The sequence below is a fragment of the Anolis carolinensis genome, chromosome 6 (genome assembly GCF_035594765.1).
Source record: "Anolis carolinensis isolate JA03-04 chromosome 6, rAnoCar3.1.pri, whole genome shotgun sequence".
NCBI classification, from domain to species: Eukaryota; Metazoa; Chordata; class Lepidosauria; order Squamata; family Dactyloidae; genus Anolis; species Anolis carolinensis.
Window position 1 is genome coordinate 57,087,111 of NC_085846.1, and position 24,605 is coordinate 57,111,715.

The following is a 24,605-nucleotide window of genomic DNA, read 5'->3' on the forward strand; positions in this document are numbered from 1 at the left end:
AATCATCACCTAATTTGATGTTTAATAGGCTTCTCCTTAATCTCTCCTTATTATCCAACATATTCGCTTATCTAACGTTCTGCCGGCCCGTTTATGTTGGATAAGTGAGACTCTACTGTATATATAAATGTAATGTGCATAATTCCCATGGAGTAAACAACAAAACCACTGGACCAAATCACACCAAATTTGGCCACAAAAGGCATTAGTCATCAAATCAATCTGCATGCGTGTCAGCAAAAATGGCTAGGCATGTCAGTGCTGACACGCGCGTCATGGGTTGGCCATCACTGGATTAGAGGTTTCAGTGTAAGGAGTGTAGTGAATGTACTCTGAGTTTCAGTCCAAACACTAAAGCTATCCAAGATAGTGAACCCTATCTCCAAATAGGGTCAGCAACATGGGTTGCTGCTTTAGAATTCACACAGTGGAGTCACTCCTTACTCCACTAACATCATAAACACCAATCTCTACTGCCACTAACTCTACTGCCACTAACTACACCAAGAGTTATAGAGAGAAGATCAGAGAATGGCATCTTGGAGAAAATGAGGATTGGGCAAGAGTGGATCAGAAGTCACATGATTAGGAGCGTCCAGAGGAGGGCGATTAAAATGATTAAGGGTCTGGAGAACAAGCCCTATGAGGAGTGGCTTAAAGAGCTGGGCATGTTTAGCCTGCAAAAGAGAAGGCTGAGAGGAGACATGATAGCCATGTACAAATATGTGAGGGGAAGCCATAGGGAGGAGGGAGCAAGCTTGTTTTCTGCTGCCCTGCAGACTAGGACACGGAACAATGGCTTCAAACTACAGGAAAGGAGATTCCACCTGAACATCAGGAAGAACTTCCTGACTGTGAGGGCTGTTCGGCAGTGGAACTCTCTCCCCCGGACTGTGGTAGAGGCTCCTTCTTTGGAGGCTTTTAAGCAGAGGCTGGATGGCCATATGTCGGGGGTGCTTTGGATGCGATTTCCTGCTTCTTAGCGGGGGGTTGGACTGGATGGCCCATGAGGTCTCTTCCAACTCTACTATTCTATGATTCTAGGAGGGGCTGCAGTTGTAAAGAACCCTTTGGTCTGGGACTATAGTTAAATAAGAATGAGGACAGTTCTACACAGACACTATAATGCAGTTCGAAGCCGACTGAAGGGTGGGGTGTCCACAAAATGTATTCCCCTAATGTGCACTGCAGCATGCAACAAGTCAGAAATTGTGCGGTGTTTTTTAATTAAGTCTGAAACAAGCCAGATAATGCATTGCAGCCACGGACTATATCCCATGCTGGGCTCAAAACTAATACCAAAAAATGCAGAGTGCTTGTCAGGATATGGCTAGCACTGAAATCCTTTTAAAACCACCCAAACACAGCTTTCTGGAAAGTAAACAAGTACTCCTCTGGGAGAGGAAACTGCAACACTCCCATGGGAATACTCGCTTTCCACCCCTTTGTCCACATTTCCTGTGGCCTGCACTGATCCTGAACTGACATGGAGATTCTCATCTCAGAGGTTAAGAAACAACTATCTAGCTGCGGATACTGAGTTCCTGAATTCATTTTCAATCTGCAATCAGCAGATATTGTGGCCACTGTCTCAGCCTCAAACCAGTTCCTCAGGTACAGTAGAGTCTCACTTATCCAACATAAACGGGCCGGCAGAACATTGGATAAGCAAATATGTTGGATAATAAGGAGGGATTAAGGAAAAGTCTATTAAATGTCAAATTAGATTATGATTTTACAAATTAAGCACCAAAACATCATGTTATACAACAAATTTGACAGAAAAAGTAGTTCAATAGGCAGTAATGCTATGTAGTAATTACTGTATTTATGAATTTAGCACCAAAATATCATGATGTATTGAAAACATTGACTACAAAAATGTGTTGGATAATCCAGAACGTTGGATAAGTGAGACTCTACTGTATTTGTGTAAGCACTGCACAACAGAACCTGTTTGTTTTAATCCGCATTCAAGATGGATTATAGTGTCTGTGTAGAACGAGCTCAGTAGTTTATGGTAAATGTCAGAATGAAGTATTTGAAGAATCAGTTGGAGAACTCATTAGCTGGAAACAACCGAAGAGAGAGAAAGATAAAGAAATACTATATTTACTTGAATCTAATGCTCACCTTTTTGGCTAAATTACCTTGCCAAAATTAGGGTGCAAGTTAGGTAAAAGTAAAGGTTTTCCCCTGACATTAACTCCAGTCATGTCCAACTCTGGGGATTGGTGCTCATCTCCATTTCTAAGCCGAAAAGCCGCAGTTGTCCATAGACTCCTCCTAGGTCATGTGGCCGGCATGACTGCATGGAATGCCGTTACCTTCCCTCCAGAGTGACACCTATTGATCCACTCATATGTGCATGTTTATGAATTGTTAGGTTGGCAGAAGCTGGGGCTAACAGCAGGAGTTCACTCCGCTCCCTGGATTCAAATCGTCAACCTTTTACTTGACAAATTAAGCAGTTCAACGGTTTAATCCGCTGCGCCACCAGGGGCTCCGTAATATTGTAATCTTAGTCCTGAGCCAAAGCAATAGGGGAAGCTGCTTCAGAAGCACCTGGAGATTCTATTTGAGGGATGGGGGGATGTCATCTGTAATTTAATTGTCATAACTCAATACTATGCAATCCTGGGATTTTTAGTTTGATGAGGCATCAATACTCTTTGGCAGAGAAGGCTCAAGACCTTTTACAAACTCCCATGACTCCATAGCACTGAACAAAGGCAATTAAAGTGGATTCATTGTATAGCATAATGCACCGCAAGGTTTCTTTTCCATTGCTAAAGACTTTGATGTTCCAACACAATTGTTTTTAAAGAAGGAATTCTAAGCAGGCAACAACTGTAATGGGCATATTACAAAGAGTGCACTTTTTGCTGCTGCACATGACATTTGCCAGCAAATACTTTCTTTGGTTTCAGGGTTTTGAAAACTGAGGTGCGCATTAAAAGTAAAGGTAAAGGTTTTTCCCTGACGTTAAGTCCAGTCGTGACCGACTCTGGGGGTTGGTGCTCATCTCCATTTCTAAGCCGAAGAGCCGGCGTTGTCCGTAGACACCTCCAAGGTCATGTGGCCGGCATGACTGCATGGAGCGGCGTTACCTTCCCGCTATTTATCTACTCACATTTGCATGTTTTCGAACTGCTAGGTTGGCAGGAGCTGGAGCTAACAGCGGGTGCTCATTCTGCTCCCAGGATTTGAACCTGGGACCTTTCAGTCTGCAAGTTCAGCAGCTCAGCGCTTTAACAAACTGCGCCACCATCCGGGGCCCTTGAGGTGCGCATTAGGCTCGAGTAAATATGGGTAACAAGTCTGGTTTTAGTATTACCCTGTTTCCCCGAAAATAAGACATCCCCAAAAAATAAGACCTAGCAGAGGTTTTGCTGAATTGCTAAATATAAGGCCTCCCCCGAAAGTAAGACCTAGCAAAGTTTCTGTTTGGAAGCATGCCCGCCAAACACCAGAGCATGCAGGATTGGTAAATGTAACTACAATAGGGTGTTATACATGGAAAAAATGGAAGTAATAAGAAATTCTTGATAGGATCCACATTTTGTCTGCTATGCTGGTTGGTGATGACAACTACTGCACAGTATATAATAAATGTTCATTTTTTTGTTCAACAATAAATGTGAATTCTTCTTCATGGAAAAATAAGACATCCCCTGAAAATAAGACCTAGCACATCTTTGGGAGCAAAAAATAATATAAGACACTGTCTTATTTTCGGGGAAACACGGTATACCATTTGGTAGGCAGTGGTAAGGGGCATCACATCACTTCAAGCAGCAAGATGTGTGTCTGCTTTGCAGACTTCTTTTCTGGCTGAAATAGTTTGATTAAGGATATTTTCCTCAATGCCAGATTTTTTTTCTTTAATTGGAAAAATTACTTTTTAATGCTAACTTCTAAAAAAAATCCTTAACTAGGACGGCCATGCTGGCTGGAGAATTTTGAGAGTTATAGTCTGAAGCTCTATGTTTATATTTCCTGTTATTTCCAGTTAAGAATGTTCTCATTTTCATTCTGTTAAACTGCTGTATAGCTGCAGCATTTCTATTTGAACTTGATTTCAGAAAATAGACTTCTAAAGCCAAGTGAATGCCTTTAAAAACAACTGCTGCCGAGCTTCCTCCTTTTGCCTTTTTCTGTGATAATTAAAGCTTTTTCTCAAGTGAAAAACAGGGAGCGTAAAATCAGTTCAGTTGCATAGACAGACCAAAACATTACAAAATTTTGTTTTGCAAGGCGAGATGGATTATGGTGTCTTCTGCTAATATGCATTCCTCAGAACCTTAGAGCCCAAAATAAAGCTGTATACAGTAAACAAGAGATGATGGATTTTAGATAAAAGTTACAGATTTCTTTAATCTCCAGGGGCTTTGTATTTATTTCCTCCAGTCATCAGATGTAACTGCAGTGTTCAGATTAAAGAAACAGACTTATGTCAGTGCATGAATAATGAATTTTTCATCACAGAGGAAAGCTTAAAATGGTTTCTGCACTGTTATGATATATCGGTGCATTTCCAGCAAATGTTTGCAACTTGCAAACAGAAGGAAATAACTTCTTTCTCATTATTTAAATTCTAGCTTTCTTTGCTTTCCTTGCTTCCAGGTGTTAAATTACACAATAATTTAGAACTGAAGCTGACAGCTGTGAATTTCTCCACCACTATCTATTTATATTAGAGTAAACACAGGGGACCCAATATGGAACAGGGCCTTGATATGTGCGGTTTAAGCCTTCACTTTACACTGTTTAAAAATGAATAAGTTGCTTTGGCCTGAATTGTTTGTTTTTCAGCCTATACTGAAGCAGGCAAGTTATTATTGAAATGGACTTTCTAGCGCCCTATCCAGTGTAACTTTATGCAAGAAGCTGCAATTCAGCAGTATCTGAAAGCATGAAAACATGAAAGAATTAATCATTGTAAAATCCAAACATGAAATATCCTATGCATTAAAAGGACACATTGTTGTTTCCTTTTATTAGCCTCGGCGTGATTCACTTGCATAGAGCTGTCTGTGTTAAGAGGAGTGCTCCTTCTTAAAACCTCAACACACTTAAATGGATCAATTGATTTCAAGCAGAAGGAGATGAGAACAATTGCCTTGGCTAGACATTGCTAATGTAAATGACTATATTCTCCCCTCCTGCCAGTGTACCCACATATGCACGCTAATAAGTTATATGCCAGGAATACATATCAAGATGTGTGCAGGAGGTGTGTAATTATTATCCGAACCATTTTAAAATGTTTTAAGCTTATGTAGATTGGTTGTTGCACTGCTCAACAGGTATTCTAACAACTTGTACATTTGTCAGAAAAATACTATTTATATTTAATTGAGTCGGCTAGTTAAATCTGCTGAAAAGGACCCATAGGAAGGGCAGTAATGAGAATGCTAGTCAGTCAAGCAGTCAGCCATACTGCAGAGCATAAGAGCAAAAGTGTTGTAAGGCATGATTTAATGATTCCAGCAGGAACCATAAAGCTAGACTCTTTGTTGAAACTTTTTTCTGTTAAAGTGAAGAAGCTGCAAAGATTAATACCCTTCCAATTCCCTCTTCCTTGTTTACACGGTCTTCCATTGATTTTACAGTATTGACTTCTGGAAGATAAATGAGAAAAAAGGGGAGTTTGCTATCTCTGTGGGTCATTTAGTATGAACGATTTGTCTACTTGGTTTGGATTCCTGATTACAAAATATATGTGCTGCTTGTTTCATGTGTAGGAAGGAAGGACACATTGTAAATCAGTCCTTTATATTTATGAAAGCAGCTTGATTTGTAGACATTAGCCAGCAAGAATGCTTCTTCCTGTAGCACCATAAGGTAATTTTGGCAAATGAAGTTTTTGTTGCAAACCTAGGAGCAGGGTAGTGGTAATTTGGCAACCTTAACTATGAAGATATTATGTCTAGATTTGTTTCTTCATAGAGAAAGCACTGAGTTGCATTTCCATTTATGCATATTCTTGTCTACAAAACTATCATGTAAGTGGCCAATAACATTATTATTCCTTCATTGTCCCTTTTCTGATACTCTAGGGCACTGCTTCTTAAACTATGGTCCCTGTACTTTAATGTTGGAGGCTCAAACAAATTGGCAAAAGGTTCTGAACACTAACTAGTGGTTGTTTAAGATATTACATGAATCTATTGTACAGTATTTACTAGACTTGTGCATTTTGGGTGAATTACTGTCTGTTTCTGCTTGCTGGGTACCGGAATCCCCCCATATCCGTTTTCCAGTACCTCCCGAAAACGAGCATGCTGCTGAATGGGCATTTTCGTTCCACATCCAGAAAAAAAAGGCTTTTTTGGCCCAATGGGGAACTTACGAGGCTCCCCTTTCTCTTGGGACCCTTTTCTTTCTTCCCTTCAAGGGAGCTTGTGTGTCAACAAGCTCAGGCCATGAAAAGAAGAGAAGCAGGTGAAACCCCATTGGATAGAATAATTAGAAGGAAAATAGAAATAGATAAAGGAATGACTGGGCTATGGTATGACGAACTAATCACCTTAACTTATAACACAAAAACCACACTTATAGAGAACTGGAAAAAGGAAAAAAACTTTACTGAGAAACGAATAGGGTCTTGGATCAATAATATTCATAAAATTAATCATATAAGGATCAAAGAAACACAAAGGAAAATAATCTCTAAAGAGCCCCGGTCCAATTAGCACATATAACAGGAAATACCTGGAACAAGTGTTGGCACAAATGTGGGGAATAGGTTCATTCTCCCACATGTGGTGGGACTGTAGAAAAATTCAGATCTTTTATAGAAAAATAAGAAAAGTAATGGAAGAAATAATAGGGAAAGAATTAATATGGGACAAAGCCAGATATTTGTCTCTCACAATAAAGGTAAAGGACGATAACAATAATTGGACCGAGATCCTAAAATATATGACAGCCGCAATACAAGCCACAATAGCCCGAGGATGGAGGGATGAGACAAAATGGGACGTAGAAACTTGGTGGTCTTATAGATCAGAATATATAATTAATGACTTCATTAATCAAAGGAAAAGAAAAGATACAAATAGCCTAAAAGAATAAGACTGGTTCAGGAAATGGTCAGTCCTAATTGACAAAATAAATGGAGATGAAAGATACACTACCTTGAACCAGGTGTTCCACACAGTTAAAATTATACAATGATAATATTTTAAATTGCTGTTTCAGGGGGGAGGGGGGAATGGGGGGAGGGCAGGGGGGTGGGTGATACATTTCAAAGAATCACTGAAAATGTCATTTAAACATTAATTACTTCTGGTATTATGTATACTGAAATAAGATGTATTGCAAAATTTGTTAATTGTTGGGATGTATCAAAGGAAAAAACAACAACAACGCAGTTAAGAAAGCACCATATCCAGCCCATTGTAAGGGGGACTTCCCACAGGCTCCCCTTCCATATCTCTGGATCCTTTCCCTTCTGATATATATTCTTTCCTTTCCTTACTTAGGTTATCCATACCTCACAACCTCTGAGGATGCCTATCATAGATGTGGGCGAAACGTCAGGAGAGAATACTTCTGGAACATGGCCACACAGCCCGAAAGACATACAACAACCCTGTGATCCCGGCCATGAAAGCCTTCGACAACACCTTTCCCTTCTGTTTGTAGAGGAGGAGACCAGATTTCATGCTTCTTAAAGCCATTCTACTCTAGAGGAGAGGTAGGTGTGTGCGTTTTTTCTTCCAGCACTAGCAGCATGCCACGCAGCTTTCCAACTTAGGCATTTTAAGGAAAACCAGGGAAAGAAAAGTCATGACCTGGAGCTCCATGGAGCTATCCTTTAAAATCCCCTCTCTTGCCTGCAAGGCTGCAATCTCCTTTCTGCTTAGGGTTTTGCTTCCTTAAAGCTGTGTTTCTACTTTCTACTCCAGAAGAGAAGTAGGCTTCTCTTTTTGTTTGCTAGGATTACTGTTATGATTAATAATTATTATCCTTTAGAAGTATTTTCTGAAGGAGAGGAAGGGAAGGAGAAAAAGAAGCTAATAGAGTGAAAATCCCCAAATGCGCACACCCCACCCACCTTGCCTCAGGTCCCCAACTCCCTGTCAGGACAACTGAATGAATATAAATTCCATGCAAATTGAGCATAGCACATACACAGAGAGGGATAACTGAATTTTGTTGAAAATTTTTAAACTATTAAAATTTCCTAGGTATAGTGTGATAAAACATGCTGCTGCTGCTCAGTCGTTTAGTCGTCTCTGACTCTTCATGACCTCATGGACCAGTCCACGCCAGAGCTCCCTGTCGGCCGTCACCGCCCCCAGTTCCTTCAAGGTCAAGCCAGTCACTTCAAGGATACCGTCCATCCATCCTGCCCTTGATCGGCCTCTCTTCCTTTTTCCTTCCATTTTCCCCAGCATCGTGATCTTTTCCAAGCTTTCCTGTCTCCTCATGATGTGGCCAAAATACTTCAGTTTTGCCTCTAATATCCTTCCCTCCCGTGAGCAGCCAGGCATTATTTCCTTGAGGATGGACTGGTTGGATCTTCTTGCGGTCCAAGGCATTCCCAGGATTTTCCTCCAGCACCAGAGTTCAAAAGCCTCTTCCTTCACTCAGCCTTCCTTATGGTCCAGCTCTCGCATCCATAGGTTACTATGGGGAATACCATTGCTTTGACTATGCGGACCTTCGTTGCCAGTGTGATGTCTCTGCTCTTCACTATTTTGTCAAGGTTGGCTATTGCTCTCCTCCCAAGAAGTAAATGTCTTCTGATTTCCTGGCTGCAGTCTGCATCTGCAGTGATCTTCGCGTCTAGAAATATAAAGTCTGTCACTGTCTCCACGTTTTCTCCCTCTATTTGCCAGTTATCGATAGGTGTAGTTGCCATGATCTTGGTTTTCTTGACGTTTAACTGCAACCCAGCTTTTGCACTTCCTTCTTTCACCTTGGTGATAAGGCTTCTCAACTCCTCCTCGCTTTCAGCCATCAAAGTGGTATCATCTGCATACCTAAGGTTGTTAATGTTTCTTCCAGCAATTTTAACGCCAGCCTTGGATTCCTCAAGCCCCGCATGTTGAATGATGTGTTCTGCATACAAATTGAATAGGGAGGGTGAAAGTATGCAGCCCTGCCGCACTCCTTTCCCAATCTTGAACCAGTCTGTTGTTCCGTGATCTGTAATTTTCCTAGGGGGACCAATGCTTGCAAATATCTTTCAATATATTTGTGTGAGTCACGAAATTTGCAAGCATAATTGGTCCCTCTAGGAAAATGAAGCTTACCACATTTTAGACAGCCAGGTGTGTATAAGTATGTGTCCTCCAATCCCACATCTGGGAGGTTATAATCATTTAAATGTTTCCCAAAAATGTGTCTATGTTTAATATTCACTTTGCATGAAAAGTGTTTGTGTGTGTGTTTATGCAGTGGGAGTTCCTTTTTGCAGTTTATTTGCTTCTCCACAATAGTAAGTGGAGACGTGTGAAGCTCAGTTTTCTAAGGTGAGGTTCTAATTTGGACCTGATTACAAGGTTTGCATAATTAAAGCAATGGTATTCCTCGTAGTAACCTATGGGTGCGAGAACTGGACCATAAGGAAGGCTAAGAGAAGGAAGATAGAGGCTTTTGAACTGTGGTGATGGAAGAGAATCCTGAGAGTGCCTTGGATCGCAAGAAGATCCAACCAGTCCATACTCCAGGAAATAGTGCCCGGCTGCTCACTGGAGGGAAGGATATTAGAGGCAAAGATGAAGTACTTTGGCCACATAATGAGAAGACAGGAAAGCTTGGAGAAGATAATGATGCTGGGGAAAATGGAAGGAAAAAGAAAGAGAAGTTGACGAAGAGCAAGATGGATGGATGGTATCCTTGAAGTGACTTGCTTGACCTTGAAGAAGCTGGTGGTGGTGACAGCTGATTGGCATGGGCTGTTCTATGAGGTCACATAGAGTCCGAAGCGAATGAACAATAAACAACAAAAACAATCCTATGGCCTTATATTTGGTGGACATCCCTAGGGGCATTGAAGACCAACCTAGGCTGTATCACCGCATCAGCTCTTTATCTGGGAGGCTCACACAAACATAGTAAATTGACATAGTAAATTGGGCTCGGGCTGTGGCGCAGGCTGGAGAGCAGCTGCAATGAATCACTGCAATGAATCACTCTGGCCAGGAGGTCATGAGTTCGAGGCCCGCTCGGAGCCTATGTTTGTCTGTCTTTGTTCTATGTTAAAAGACATTGAATGTTTGCCTATATGTGTAATGTGATCCGCCCTGAGTCTCCTTCGGGGTGAGAAGGGCGGAATATAAATGCTGTAAATAATAATAATAATAATAATAATAATAATAATAATAATAATAATAATCAGAGTGCATTGCATTAGGAAAAAAATCATTATTAGAGAAGAGAAGGCTAGAAGGGAGGAAAAACCACCTTGAAATAATGAGCTTTTGAAAGCTTTGCATTCGGAACAATGCCTCACAATTGAAGGTCCAGAGTTTCAAGATATATCAAAGTATCATGGAATCACATGCGACTTGCTTTTAAAAGGTTCTTCAAAAGATAAAAGGAGATGGAAGCATCATAAGGTGCTGCCTCCTTAACAAAGGCGCAGCTGAAAGAAAGAAGAAAAATGCTTCACTGGACCAGGTACAGAGATGTCATCTTGCATTTAGACTGCCTAAGTGACTGCTGTGCACAGGAGAGGCATCCATTTTTCACGGTTGCTAGTTCTATTTGTAAAAGCAAAACAAAACAGAAACTGTTTGGATAATCAAAATGCAAAATCTGACAGCAATGTTATCTTTAAAAGGTCACAACTGTCAAAAGAAATACATTAGAAGGACTAACAGCAATTGTATTGGTCATCTGTGGCAGGAGCAAATTTGTTGATTAAGCCATAGTGACACCCGTAGTATTTTTAAAGACTTAATCTTCCACAGTGAAAATAATTGTGGAGAGATTAAATAGCAATTCTAAAAATCCTACAAGTACATGGCCTCTCTCTCACTGTGGACACCAACTAGTTCGTGCCTCTGGCATAAGGTCACCAAGATTTACTTAGGACCTTATCTCATAAGGAGAGGAAAACGGGAGGAATCGTCTTCTTACCGTAGTGTTTCGTTCCAGCCCATTTATAAAGAAAACGGATAATATATTTACCCCATCACACAAGATGTACTTTCGTCAATTTCTACTGTAATCCTCCACATTCTGGGACTACCGGCAAGTGTAGTCCCTGCCCATTCCACATTCTTCTTTTTTAAAGGAAAACTTCGCAGAATATAGGTTTTTAAAATGGACAAAATATAGCCACAGTGAAGTGTTGATCTATTGAAATCGTGCAATTCCTGAATAATATTTTTTTAATTACAGTAGAGTCTCACTTATCCAGCATTCACTTATCCAATGTTCTGGATTATCCAACACATTTTTGTAGTCAATGTTTTCAATACATCGTGATATTTTGGTGCTAAATTCGTAAATACAGTAATTACTACGTAGCATTACTGCCTATTCAACTACTTTTTCTATCAAATTTGTTGCATAACATGTTGTTTTGGTGCTTAATTTGTAAAATCATAACCTAATTTGATGTTTAATAGGCTTTTCCTTAATCTCTCATTATCCAACATATTCGCTTATCCAACGTTCTGCTGGACCGTTTATGTTGGATAAGTGAGACTCTACTGTACTATAAAGGTTTCATGCAAGAGGATTACTAGTGAGATAAGGAGCACCAAGGCTCATTTCGAGACCATCAACAGGAACAACAAAACAATCTAACACAGGGCAATCGGACAGTTCCCATCCCACGTGTAATAATCACCTTAACCCATTTCTGCACGAATCAGGAGCGCTGAAAACAATTGCTACGCAACTCCTAAAGCCTCAATTTCTAACTTCAAACATGTTTTTCAGATGGAATCCCACGTTTTGCATCATGTGGTGGGTTCCATTTTAATTGTCTTTAAACTGTTTTTAAAGTGTGTAGAAACGGGGGATCTTGCATCTGGTGAGGCCCTTTGGGGCCTGCCATTCCTTCTCTTTGAGGGTGAAAGAGTGTGATTTGACCGCAGTCAGTGGGTTTCTATGGCTAAGCAAAGGATCAAAGGGGTCTAAACACTGAAAGCATGTTAACTCTCCATGTTAACCCTCCTTAAATACTCCATGCAATATATTACAGTAGAGTCTCACGTATCCAACATAAACGGGCCGGCAGAACGTTGAATAAGCGAATATGTTGGGTAATAAGGAGGGATTAAGGAAAAGCCTATTAAACATCAAGTTAGGTTATGATTTTACAAATTAAGCACCAAAACATCATGTTATAAAACAAACTTGACAGAAAAAGTGGTTCAATACGCAGTAATGCTATGTAATTACTGTATTTACGAATTTAGCACCAAAATATCATGATGTATTGAAAACATTGACTACAAAAATGTGTTGGATAATCTAGAATGTTGGATAAGCGAATGTTGGATAAGTGAGACTCTACTGTATTTAGAAAAGAGGAAAATAGCAAATTCCCAAATTCCTTTATAGAATACTAGCTGTGCCCGGCCACACGTTGCTGTGGCGAAGTATGGTGGTATGGGAAATAAAAGTATTGAGGAATTGGTGGTAGTTAAGGTAAAGTGTAAAAGTTTTACCATTCATTAAGTCCATTATAAATGGGTTATATAGCTGTGTGGAAGGGCCTTGAGTTTACACTGCGATATAATCCAGTTAAAATCAGATAATCTGTATTTTATATGCAGTGTGGAAGAGGCCTAAGTGAGGCCTAACTCTGCCTGTCCCCTGGGCTGAGTGGGTTGCTAGGAGGCCAAGTGGGCGGAGCTTAGCCTTCTAACTGGCAGCAATTGGATACAAACAATTATTCCTCTCCCTCTAATTAGGACTTTATTTTTCTTTTCTTTTTGTTGTATGAATGTAGAGGCATGGATGACGGGTTGTGCTGCCAAGTTTAGTGTTTCTGGGATGTGCAGTTTTGTTTTGTCCTAGGCCGAAATTTCATTACCCTTTTATATATATAGATTTTCATATTTTCCATACTGAAAATGTAAGTAAAATTTGTAAGGAGCTAGTGTTGTATGTGCTGTATAGCAATCGAAACACTTACATTCTCTCTCACACACACATACATGATATATGTGAACAAATGCTTCGACTGCTGTTCCATACATATCACACCAGCCCCTTGGAATTCAAGTACAAGGGACACATTGAATCAATCAAACATTATTTTTTGTAGTAGTTTCTAGGTTCCAATATGTAGTGTGAACAATTGCCTCTTATGTTTTAGTTACAGTTGGATTACATTTATGAGAAAACATCAAACAATAATCTTTCCTGCCCAGTCCCACCCTCATACGAATGACACCACAGCTATGAAGAAAAGAGGAAGAGGAAAACCAAGACAAGAGCCAGCTTCTGTGAAATAACTGTCTCCTCAGGAGGCATTTCCTTTTGATGTTGCGTTGATATTTAGAAGACCCATTTTCAGAAATTACTGGTAAGTCATACAACATTTGTTCTATCATGTAGTAGACTGCTGTTGTCTTTTTAGGGTTGACTGCCTCTCTTATGCTTCTGCAACAACTGTCTCTAGCATCTACGTACTGAAACTGGGAAAAACATCACCTGTACTCTTTTCTGTGGAGCCCCGGTGGAGAAGTGTGTTAAAGCACTGAGCTGCTGAACTTGGAAATAGTCAGTGTTTGGTTTCTGGTTTAACGAAAGGACCTATTAGAAAGTGTATAACGATATAGGTGACTTACAAGTCCCAACATCATGGGTCAATTTTCACCCAAACACCGTCAGTATTCAAAACTGGTCATGTTGGTTATGCATCCATTGTCGGCAGGGTTCACAGTGCTCTTTGACTGTGCAAGAACTATAACTCCCAACCTCCAAGATCAACTCCCTCCAACCCCCAGTATTTTCTGTTGGTCATGTTGGCTTTGTGTGCAAAGTTTGGTTGAGATCCACTGTTGGCATGAGTCACTGGATGTGGGGTGAACTATAACTCCCAAAATTCATGGTCACCCCCCCAGCGCAACCCCGGTAGTATTTTCTGTTGGTCATGAGGGATCTGTGTAACAAATTTGGTTCATATCCATTATCGGTAGGAGTCACAATGATGTCTGGAAGTGGGATCTATCTCAGGAATTGCCCTCTCCCCAAACATGCGTACATATATACAAACATAATTTCACTTTTTATATATATAAAAGGGTAATGAAATTTCGGCCTAGGACAAAACAACAAAACTACACATCCCAGAAACACTAAACTTGGCAGCACAACCCCTCATCCATGCCTCTACGTTCATACAACAAAAAGAAAAGAAAAATAAAGTCCTAATTAGAGGGAGAGGAATAATTGTTTGTATCCAATTGCTGCCAGTTAGAAGGCTAAGCTCCACCCACTTGGTCTCCTAGCAACCCACTCAGCCCAGGGGACAGGCAGAATTAGGCCTCACTTAGGTCTCTTCCACACTGCCTATAAAATACAGATTATCTGATTTTAACTGGATTAAATGGCAGTGTAGACTCAAGGCCCTTCCACACAGCTATATAACCCATTTATAATGGACTTAATGTCACGGGAAAACCTTTACCTTAACTACCACCAATTCCTCAAGACTTTATTTCCCATACCACCATACTTCGCCACAGCACAGCTAGTATTATATATATATAGATATACAGGCAATCTCTGAGTTACAAAGAGGGGTGGGAAAACAAGAAGTGAGAGAAATCTACCTCTCAGAAGGGAAATTCACTCCTGGAAGAGTTATCATGGGGGAAAGGTCGTCTCCACTGAAGATTTGTCACAATTTCTTGTTTCTTGTTTCTACAACAAGCCAATTTTGGGGGGGAAATTGAATTATCACAGGGACAGAAAGTGAGGTGAAATCTTCTGAACAGAGATACAAACAGCAGAAAAAACACCACAGGGGTGTTAACCCTTCCCTATGCCATCCAACTTGGGAATGCCTGTAGATCAGTGGTTCTCAACCTGTGGGTCCCCAGGAGTTTTGGCCTACAAGTCCCAGAAATCCTAGCCAGTTTACCAGCTGATAGGATTTCTGTTGAAGTTGAAGGCCAAAACATCTGGGGACCCAGAGGTTGAGAACCACTGTTTTAGATGAACAACTACAGTGGTTCTCATTATATTTTTCTTGAAACCACATTCACATAGTAATCTTGTTATGGGGGACTAATCAATCTCATCAAATTGTAAGTCTCTTTACATGGTGACCCATCTATCTATCTTATTTATTAATTAAAATATTTATAACTTGTGGTATACTCAAGGATAGATTATAAGAATAATTTAAATGCTAAAGGCTTAGTAAACCATATGACACTTGAAACACGACATTTTTTACAACAGTTAAAATGGGGAGAGGTGGGTAAGAATTATTATTACTTTATTGTATGACACAGCAAACAAGATAGGTATGCTGGATTTCGTATCACAAAATCACAAGTCGAACACTTCCCAAGTGTCTAGGACTGTGTGATGTATTTTCGGAGGATGCGCGCAGATCCCAGTAGGGTGGCCTTCTGCAGTTGGCAGATCGTGATTTTGTCAATGTCTATTGTTTCCAAATGCTGGCTGAGATCTTTTGGCATGGCACCCAATGTGCTGATCACCACCAGGACCACCTGGACTGGTTTCTGCCAGAGCCTTTGCAGTTCGATCTTGAGGTCCTGATAGCGGCTGAGTTTTTCCTGTATTATTATTATTATTATTATTATTATTATTATTATTATTATTATTATTATTATTATTATTATTACACAGCAAACAAGATAGATATGCTGGATTTCGTATCACAAAATCACAAGTCGAACACTTCCCAAGTGTCTAGGACTGTGTGATGTATTTTCGGATGATGCGTGCAGATCCCAGTAGGGTGGCCTTTTGCAGCTGGCAGATCGTGATTTTGTCAATGTCTATTGTTTCCAAATGCCAGCTGAGATCTTTTGGCATGGCACCCAATGTGCCAATCACCACCGGGAACACCTGCACTAGTTTCTGCCAGAGTCTTTTAATTTCAATCTTGAGGTCCTGATAGCGACTGATTTTTTCCTGTTGTTTTTCATCAATGCGACTGTCACCTGGGATGGCGACATCAATGATCCAAACCTTTTTCTTTTCCACAACTGTGATGTTTTTCCTGTATTATTATTATTATTGTTGTTATTGTTATTATCATCATCATCATCATCATCATCATCATCATCATCATCATCATCATCATCTATGTGTAGTGGCTTGCTCCGAGATAAGAGATAAGCCAAAAGAGTTCCCCCATGGCATAAAGAAGACTAGTTTTGATCGATTATACAGAAATTGGTTGCCATGCAGAGAGAGCTACCATGCGGAATAATTTAAAGTGGGCGCAACATGTGTCTGCATTGAACTTGGAGATGGAAAACCTGCATGTAACCTTGACTGACAAAAGAAGAAGCTCTGGCCTCTACCCCTTGTGTCAGCTGCCAAAGCTGGAGTTCTTGTAGTTTTTGTAATTGCTTTTTTGCTTCCATATCAGCACACCTTCATATGACTGCCCTTGAGGTTAACTGCAAGAATGAGAGTTTGACCAAAAAAAAAGTTCCTCTTTTTTCAAAGTTGCTTTTTGGGATATCCAGACAGTTTCCTTTTGAAACTTGTTGAGAAAGCTTGGAATATCCTTGTCAGTGTCAGTTGCAAGACAGCTGGTTTCAATAAATACTTATAGCTAACTTCTTAAGTATTTTAGTATTCTCTCCTTATGAGAATGAACAAAATGCATTTGATTCCATGTTTCCTGCTGCTACTAATGAAAACTGTCTAACTTGTGTGAAGTATAGTAATGTCCATGGGAATTTTTTAATTCATCTCTTCCTTTTCCAGTTATGTTTTTTTCTTTATTTCTTCAGAATCAGAATGGGTTGGAAGATGGCCCCTTCCTCAGTCTTCCTGCTCCTCTTCCTGCTTTTGCCAAATGGCCTTTCCTCCCTTCCAAATGTCAAACAAAAACTGCTTTATGATGACAGACACCAGAAATTTACCTGTATGGGTATGTATTCAATAATGGGTTTTTATGATGGGGTTGCTTACTCCATTCTTGATTCCATTAAGGTATGAAAAGTAAATTACCAATTGGCAACAATTAATGTACTTTTAAAATTGTGGGTTTATATGGAGCTACATGATTGGAGGAGCCCCGGTGATGCAGCGGATTAAACTGCTGAGCTGCTGAACTTGAGCTGCTGCTGTTAATCCCAACTTTTGCCAACCCAACAGTTCAAAAACATGCAAATGTGAGTACATCAATAGGTACCACTCCGGCAGGAAGGTAACAGCACTCCATGTCAGTCATGCCGGCCACATGACCTTGGAAGTGTCTACGGACAGCGCCAGCTCTTCAGCTTAGAAATGAAGATGAGCACCAACCCCAGAGTCGGACATGACTAAACTTAGTGTCAGAGGAAAACCTTGACCTTGACCTTACATGATTGTATGTTTAGTTTCTTGTGGTCGATCTGCGGAGAAGGCCCTTCTCAGTCCCACCCCCATTGCAAGCACAGTTGGTGGGAATGAGAGAGGGGCCCTTATTTATTTATTTATTTATTTATTTATTTATTTATTTACAGCATTTATATTCCGCTCTTCTCACCCCGAAGGGGACTCAGGGCGGATCATATTGCACACATAAAGGCAAACATTCAATGCCATAACATAGAACAGAGACAGAGACAAGACGCAGGCACGGGCTGGCCTCGAACTCGTGACCTCTTGGTCAGAGTGATTTGTTGCAGCTGGCTTGCTATCCAGCCCGCGCCACAGCCCGGCCTTCCCTGTGATCACTCCCCGATTCTGGGAACTCCCTCCCAAAAGACCTAAAAACTGCTCCCTCTCTCATCACCTTCAAAAAGCTGCTTTTTTATCATGTTCAAAAGCAAATTGAGAATATACTGCAAGTCGCTTCTGGTGTGAGCGAATTGACTGTCTACAAAAACGTTGCCTAGATGTTACCATCCTGTGGGAGGCTTCTCTCATGTCCCTGCATGGAAGCTAGAGCTGACAGATTGGAGCTCATCCTGTCTCACCAATTCAAACCACCGACCTTCAGATCTTCAGGTCAGCAGTTCAGCCGGCACAAGGGTTTAACCCATTGCACCACCGTGGCTCTTAAAAAGCTGCTAAAAACCCATCTATGCACTCTGGTGTATGGAGAGGAGAAAGAATAACACGCCTCGTAGTAGCAAATTTTCGTTGTTCTCTTTTTTTCCTAATGTAAAACTTGAAGTCTGATATCTTTTGGTTTATGGCAGTAATTGCTTATTTGTGGGCAATTATTTCTCTCTATGTCAGTTGCTCACAACAACAACCAAAGTGCTGAACAAAAGCTGTTCTAGGTTCCTCAGATTTGTGAGTAACAATGTCCCAGGGGAATTGTTAATAGGGAAAATAATAAAGATTAATGATCTTCAAACGAAAGGGATCATGAGAACAAGTCCTCACTAGTGGCAAGCTAGCTTACCGTTTAGGGAAATAACCAATGACTATGTGTTCATATTATTTACCTGAGTATAGTTGCAACTGTGAAACTAATTACTGTATATATTCGAGTATAAGCCTAGTTTTTCAGCCCTTTTTTAGGACTGAAAACCCCCCTCCTCGGCTTATACTCGGGTGAGGGTCCTGGTGGACATATATACAGGTTGACTTATACTCAAGTATATATGATAAATTTATTATTTTTCTTTATTATTATTGGTATTGTTACATTTATTATTTTACTGCCTTTATTATTATTATTATTACATTTATTATTTCACTCTATTATTATTAAAATGATACATAAGCACATTTACATTGAAGAAGATGAAAATAATGATTTAATCAGAGTTGAACAGTCATATCTTAAATTACAGTTTGATGTAAACATTCAAAAGCATTTAAACTACTGATGCCTCAATTAATGTAATTTTATTGGTATCTCGGCTTATACTAGAGTCAATGTTTTCCCAGTTTTTTGTGGTAAAATTAGATGCCTCAGCTTATATTCAGGTCAGCTTATACTCGAGTATATATGGTATTCATTAGTAATCTCGACTGAACTATTTATAAGCAAGTGACTTCAATACGAGAGCCTTTGTATTTTAATCATGGTAACAGCACGTATAAATGAGGAATACAGATTTCTTTTAACAGCAGTACAAAAATGTTTTAGACTGGCTTCACTGGCAACATATTTTTGTAGGTTGGCACTTTTAACAGGTGGCTGAATATGCCCTTCTGGTGTGGTAGTACTATTGTCTAAGAATTAAGTCATTTCGGCAGCTCCCCAGCCCAGGCATTTTGTCAGCAACTGTGAACACTGCTATTCCTTAATCTTCGGGCTTGGTTTACAATCAGGACAGGCTGAGCATTATCTGCAGTACAGAATTCTCAGGCAAATCTCAAAAACTGAGCAAACTATTCAGTGCCATAGCTAGTATCTAGTATCCTGACTTGGACTCTCTTCTCAGCTTGCATTATGTCTCCTCCTCTCTGACCACGGACTGGCCTGACTACACTCTTGCTTCTTGTTTGGGCCTTTGTCTTACTCCAACCTTAGATATGCACTCCACAACCTTTTTAAAAAAAGATAGAGGGAAGCGCTCTAATAAGGATGGGTATACAAGTGCCTGCTTTGTTTGGGTGAGGGCCATATCATACAATCCTGCTCCTTATTGCGAGGATTTCATGCTCAAGAGGAATCATGAAGTCCATTTAAAGGCACTTTTGAATGAGAATGTGTTGACTCTGATGTCTACCACTTTGACAACTTCATCAAAACCTACTCTGAAAGGCAAGGGTTTAGCCCCGCCAAATCAGTCAGTTCCCCCAAAGTCCTTATTAGCACCCTTGATCCTGTCAATCCTGATGAAGCTCACCTCAAATTCAATGTTGGTACTGTCCAACACAATTTTCAAGTGAATGCAAACAACAATGAGGTTCTGAATAGGAAACTAAATGACCTTGGAATGCAGGTTGTTTTCTCACCAGTCCTTTCAATTGAACATCATGGCTGTGCTGGTACGGCTGTACCAGAAGCTCCAACTTAATTTTCTTTCTGCTAATGTTTGCAGTCATAGGGCAGGCTGCCTGTCCATCATCATTAAGTTTGGTTCTGCCCCTTGTTCAGGGATCTGGGAGGGAAGGAGCCATTTTTAAGTCAGTCTCACTTAAGGAAGCTAAGCTATAGGATGTAGACCAGCTCGTCCCATAGAAAAGCTTCATATCTCAAGAACATCTGGGGATGTAGAACATCCAGGGATATAGAACATCCAAGGAATCAGAAACACAAATTCCAGGGGAAAGGTCCCAAAGGTTTTGGCTAAGAGCGCACAGCCTCTCAGCCTCACAGCTCCTGAGGGAAACAGCCCTAAAGTTTCCAAAGAAACCTTGGAGAGAGAACAGCACCACAGATCCATGGAACCCCAGCTGAAACATCTGCAAACCTTGGTTGGTAGGTCCACTCGATATCCAGACGCATTTGGAATCGGTAGTGGGTCCCACATCAGCATATTATAGACAGCCTGGGAGAGGTTATAAGGGGGTTTTCTTCTTATAGAGAAAGCACAGTTATCCAAAGCCAATTGTCTGTCCCCTGGGGACAAGACTGAAAAGGCCAACAGTTTATTAAGGAAACCTTGAAGTGTTATTTGATTCCTTGAAGATTTATTCTTTGTTCAATAATAAAGACTTTATTATCTCATTAAAGACTCAAAGGACTATCCTTTTCAGGAAAATCCTCAAGAACCTCTCTTTGAGGCACCCTGGCTTCCCAATGGGCAAAAAGTATACGTCCTATACAAAGACAATAGCTACAGGCCCAGGGCGTGACAGAACAATGGCCCAGAAAGAGAAAGAGGAATACTATATGTGAATAATTGGAAGTGCAGATGTATCATCAGGAAAGATTTTATTCTTGGACCATGGTGTGAGTTTTCATGAAGAAGGACTTCTGGCAAGAAATGTGTTACACTTAATTATGATTGGTAAAAAATGCCATGAACCTGGTTGGAGGATTTTACACTGTATTCTGTGGTGGAGAGGAAGACACCAAGTGTTGAGAACAAGAATACAAATAATGCAGAAGAAACAGACTATGATACCGTGTTCCCCCGAAAATAAGACAGTGTCTTATATTAATGTTGGCTCCCAAAGATGCTCTAGGTCTTATTTTCAGGGGATGTCTTATTTTTCCATGAAAAAGAATTCACATGTATTGTTGAACAAAAAAATTGAACATTTATTATATACTGTACAGTGGTTGTATCACAAACTAGCATAACCAGACAAACAGTGAATCCTATCAAGAATTTCTTGTTACTACTATTATTTCCATGTACAACACTCTATGGTACGTACATTTACGGATCCTGCATGCTCTGGTGTTCTGTTTGGCAGGCATGCTTCCAAACAAAACCTTTGCTAGGTCTTACTTTTGGGGGAGGCCTTATATTTAGCAATTCAGAAAAACTTCTACTAGGTCTTATTTTCTGGGGATGTCTTATTTTAGGGGAAACAGGGTATGTGATTGGGGTTGTTGTATGTCTTTCGGGCTGTGTGGCCATGTTCCAGAAGTATTCTCTCCTGACGTTTCGCCCACATCTATGGCAGGCATCCTCAGATGTTGTGAGGATGCCTCTGAGGATGCCTGCCATAGATGTGGGCGAAACATCAGGAGAGAATACTTCTGGAACATGGCCACACAGCTTGAAAGACATACAACAACCCTGTGATCCCAGCCATGAAAGCCTTCGACAACATAGGGTATGTGATTCTTTCAGTCGACACGAAAAAAATAAAAGGAAGGAGATGAGAGCACTATCTCTGCACTATTGTAGAGAGCATAGGAAGCAAACAAGATGAATCTGAACTCTTAACAGAGAAAGGCAAATATGATTTAATACACAACCCTGAAACTTAATGACATGATATTTATGACTGAGATGTAACAATTCAGCAGTATAACTTATTCAGAATGAATTAATCAAACAAGAAGTAGGGGGAGGAGTAGCCTTATAGGTCAAGAATGTGTACATCTAAGTAAATCCATGACTTAGATTTGTATTTTCCAAGCTATCTGATATGGAAGTCCAGCAATTTCCTCCATCAATGTTCCAGAGACTGGTGCTATATCTGTGCCCATTGCCTGCAGTTCTTCCTTTCTTTCCTGGAAAATTACCAGCAACCAGCAGCTTTGGCATCATTCCACTGAATAATACTTTGAATATCTCTGACTTGCACCATGGCAGATAGGTTGAAAACATTTGATTTTTAAAAAAATATAAGGGAGAAAGAACAGTGGCAACATTGTTGAGAGTGTTCTATAGACTTGTGTGCCAGACAGAAGACTTGGATGAGGCTTTCCTAAAAGAGATTACCAAAAATTAAGAAAATGAGATATAACAGTATTGGGGGAATTTAACTACCCCTAGTACCATCTAAGAATGAGGGGAGTTTTCAGTGCAGTTTTGAATGTTAAAGGCTAGGTGTTAAAAGTAAAAATGAAGATATTTTCTACAAATTGTTGTTGGTAGTTGTTTTTCTGAAAGGATGGCCACAAAGCTGTGTTAGACTAGTGGGAGTTGGTTGCTTTTGTGTACCCCACGCTATTATGAAACTATTTCAGAGATTCTGGTTTTCTGATGTAAACAGTACAAAACACCCCCAATGCATTTGAGTATAAGAGCTATTTCCCTTATGTTCTTCAGTTATATAGAGGCATATGGAAAGTCTGAGGCTTGATATCAAATAAAGCAAAGAAAGAAAGCTGTTCATTGTGATATCTATAAAGATGTAAAGTCTTTGAGAAGAGATACTTGCTTTCATAACAGTCAGTTTTTCTTCTCTACAGAAAGAAAGCAGTGGGCTTTGTTACATCTGTCCCATTGAATCCGATCCACTTTTCATTGCATAGAACTCTGTTGGTGTTTTAATAACTAGGATAATTCATTTAACTGAGCTATTGGAGGCACAGAGGAAAAGAAAGCAGTCACAATCCAAATCACTTTGTTCCTGTGTGTTTATTTTGAGAACTATAATAGAACATTAACAAATATATTACATAATACAGTAGAGTCTCACTTATCCAAGCCTCGCTTATCCAAGCTTCTGGATTATTATTAACATTGGTAGTCAATGTTTTCTTATATATATATATATATATGGCGGGGTATAAATAAAGTTTTATTATATATATATATATATATATATATATATATATATATACATACACTAGCTGTGCCCGGCCACGCGTTGCTGTGGCGAAGTATGGCGGAAGGGCCTTGAGTCTACACTGCCATATAATCCAGTGCAAATTAGATAATCTGTGGAAGAAGCCTAAGTGAGACCTAAATCTGCCTGTCCCCTAACTGAACCCTGGCTGTCCCTTGGCTGAGTTGGTTGCTAGGAGAGCAAGTGGGCAGAGATTAGCCCTCTAAACTGGCAGCAATTGGATAAAAACAATTATTGCTCTCCCTCTAATTAGGACTTTATTTTTCTTTTCTTTTTGTTGTATCAACCTAGAGGCGTGGATGATGGGTTGTGTTGTCAAATTTCGAGGTTGGGGGGCCTGTAGTTTTGTTGTTTTGTGGGTCGCCGTGATGCCATCACTCATTTATATATAGATAGATAGATAGATAGATAGATAGATAATTATTAGAGCTTTTTTCAATATACATATTAAAATGAAAAAGATAGATATCCTAGGTTAGATATCTATCTTTTTCATTTTAATATGTATATTGAAATATATCGTGATATTTAGGTGCTAAATTCGTAAATACAGTAATTACAACATAACATTACTGCGCATTGAACTACTTTTTCTGTCAAATTTGTTGTATAACATGACGTTTTGGTGCTTAATTTGTAAAATCATAACCTAATTTGATGTTTAATAGGCTTTTCCTTAATCTCTCCTTATTATCCAAGATATTTGCTTATCCAAGCTTCTGCCAGCCCGTTTAGCTTGGATAAGTGAGACTCTACTGTAGTTCCAAGCCGTGAGTCGGGGTAAGCTCCCAACTGTTAGGCCTAGCTTCTGCCAACCTAGCAATTTGAAATCATGAAATGCAAGTAGATCAATAGGTACCGCTTTGGCAGGAAGGTAAAAGGGCACACCTTGCAGATATACAAAACATGCCGGCAACTGTTTGGAGATATCAACAGATAACAGACTTCTAGGCATGGAAAAATGGAACAAGAGCACCTCCCCATAGCTAGAAGTTCAGCATCGCCTCCAGACTCCGGAGTTGAAAAAGGGGGAGGACCTTTACCTCAGTCTGTGTATTGTATGTCGTTGTGTAAAAGGCATTAAATGTTTGCCTTACATGTGTTGTGTAATCTGCTATGAGTCCCTCCGGGGAGATAGAGTGGAATATAAATAAAGTGTATTATTATTTAATTCTATTTTAATATTTGCATTTTTGTATATTTTAAATTGTATATTAATGCTTTTATGTCAAATTGCTTTGAGTCTCCTTTGGGGAGATAAAGCAGGGTAATAATAATAATAGTAATAATAATAATAATCTGCACGCATCATCCGAAAA

The 24,605-nt window shown here is 39.9% G+C and overlaps 1 protein-coding gene across 3 annotated transcripts in view; it reads left to right on the forward strand.

The window, feature by feature from the left end:
- Positions 1–7,475: 7,475 nt before the first annotated feature.
- Positions 7,476–24,605, forward strand: part of aoah (acyloxyacyl hydrolase) — a 106,219-nt gene continuing 89,089 nt past the window's right edge. For 2 of the 3 annotated variants that reach the window (XM_062983736.1, XM_062983737.1), the window contains exons 1-3: positions 7,476–7,705; positions 13,298–13,507; positions 16,929–17,068. In XM_062983736.1, coding sequence (XP_062839806.1) covers positions 16,936–17,068 — 133 coding nt within the window. In that variant the 5' untranslated portion in view covers positions 7,476–7,705; positions 13,298–13,507; positions 16,929–16,935. The remainder of the gene's footprint in view (positions 7,706–13,297; positions 13,508–16,928; positions 17,069–24,605) is intronic. The other variant, XM_008112849.3, reaches the window with a different exon arrangement.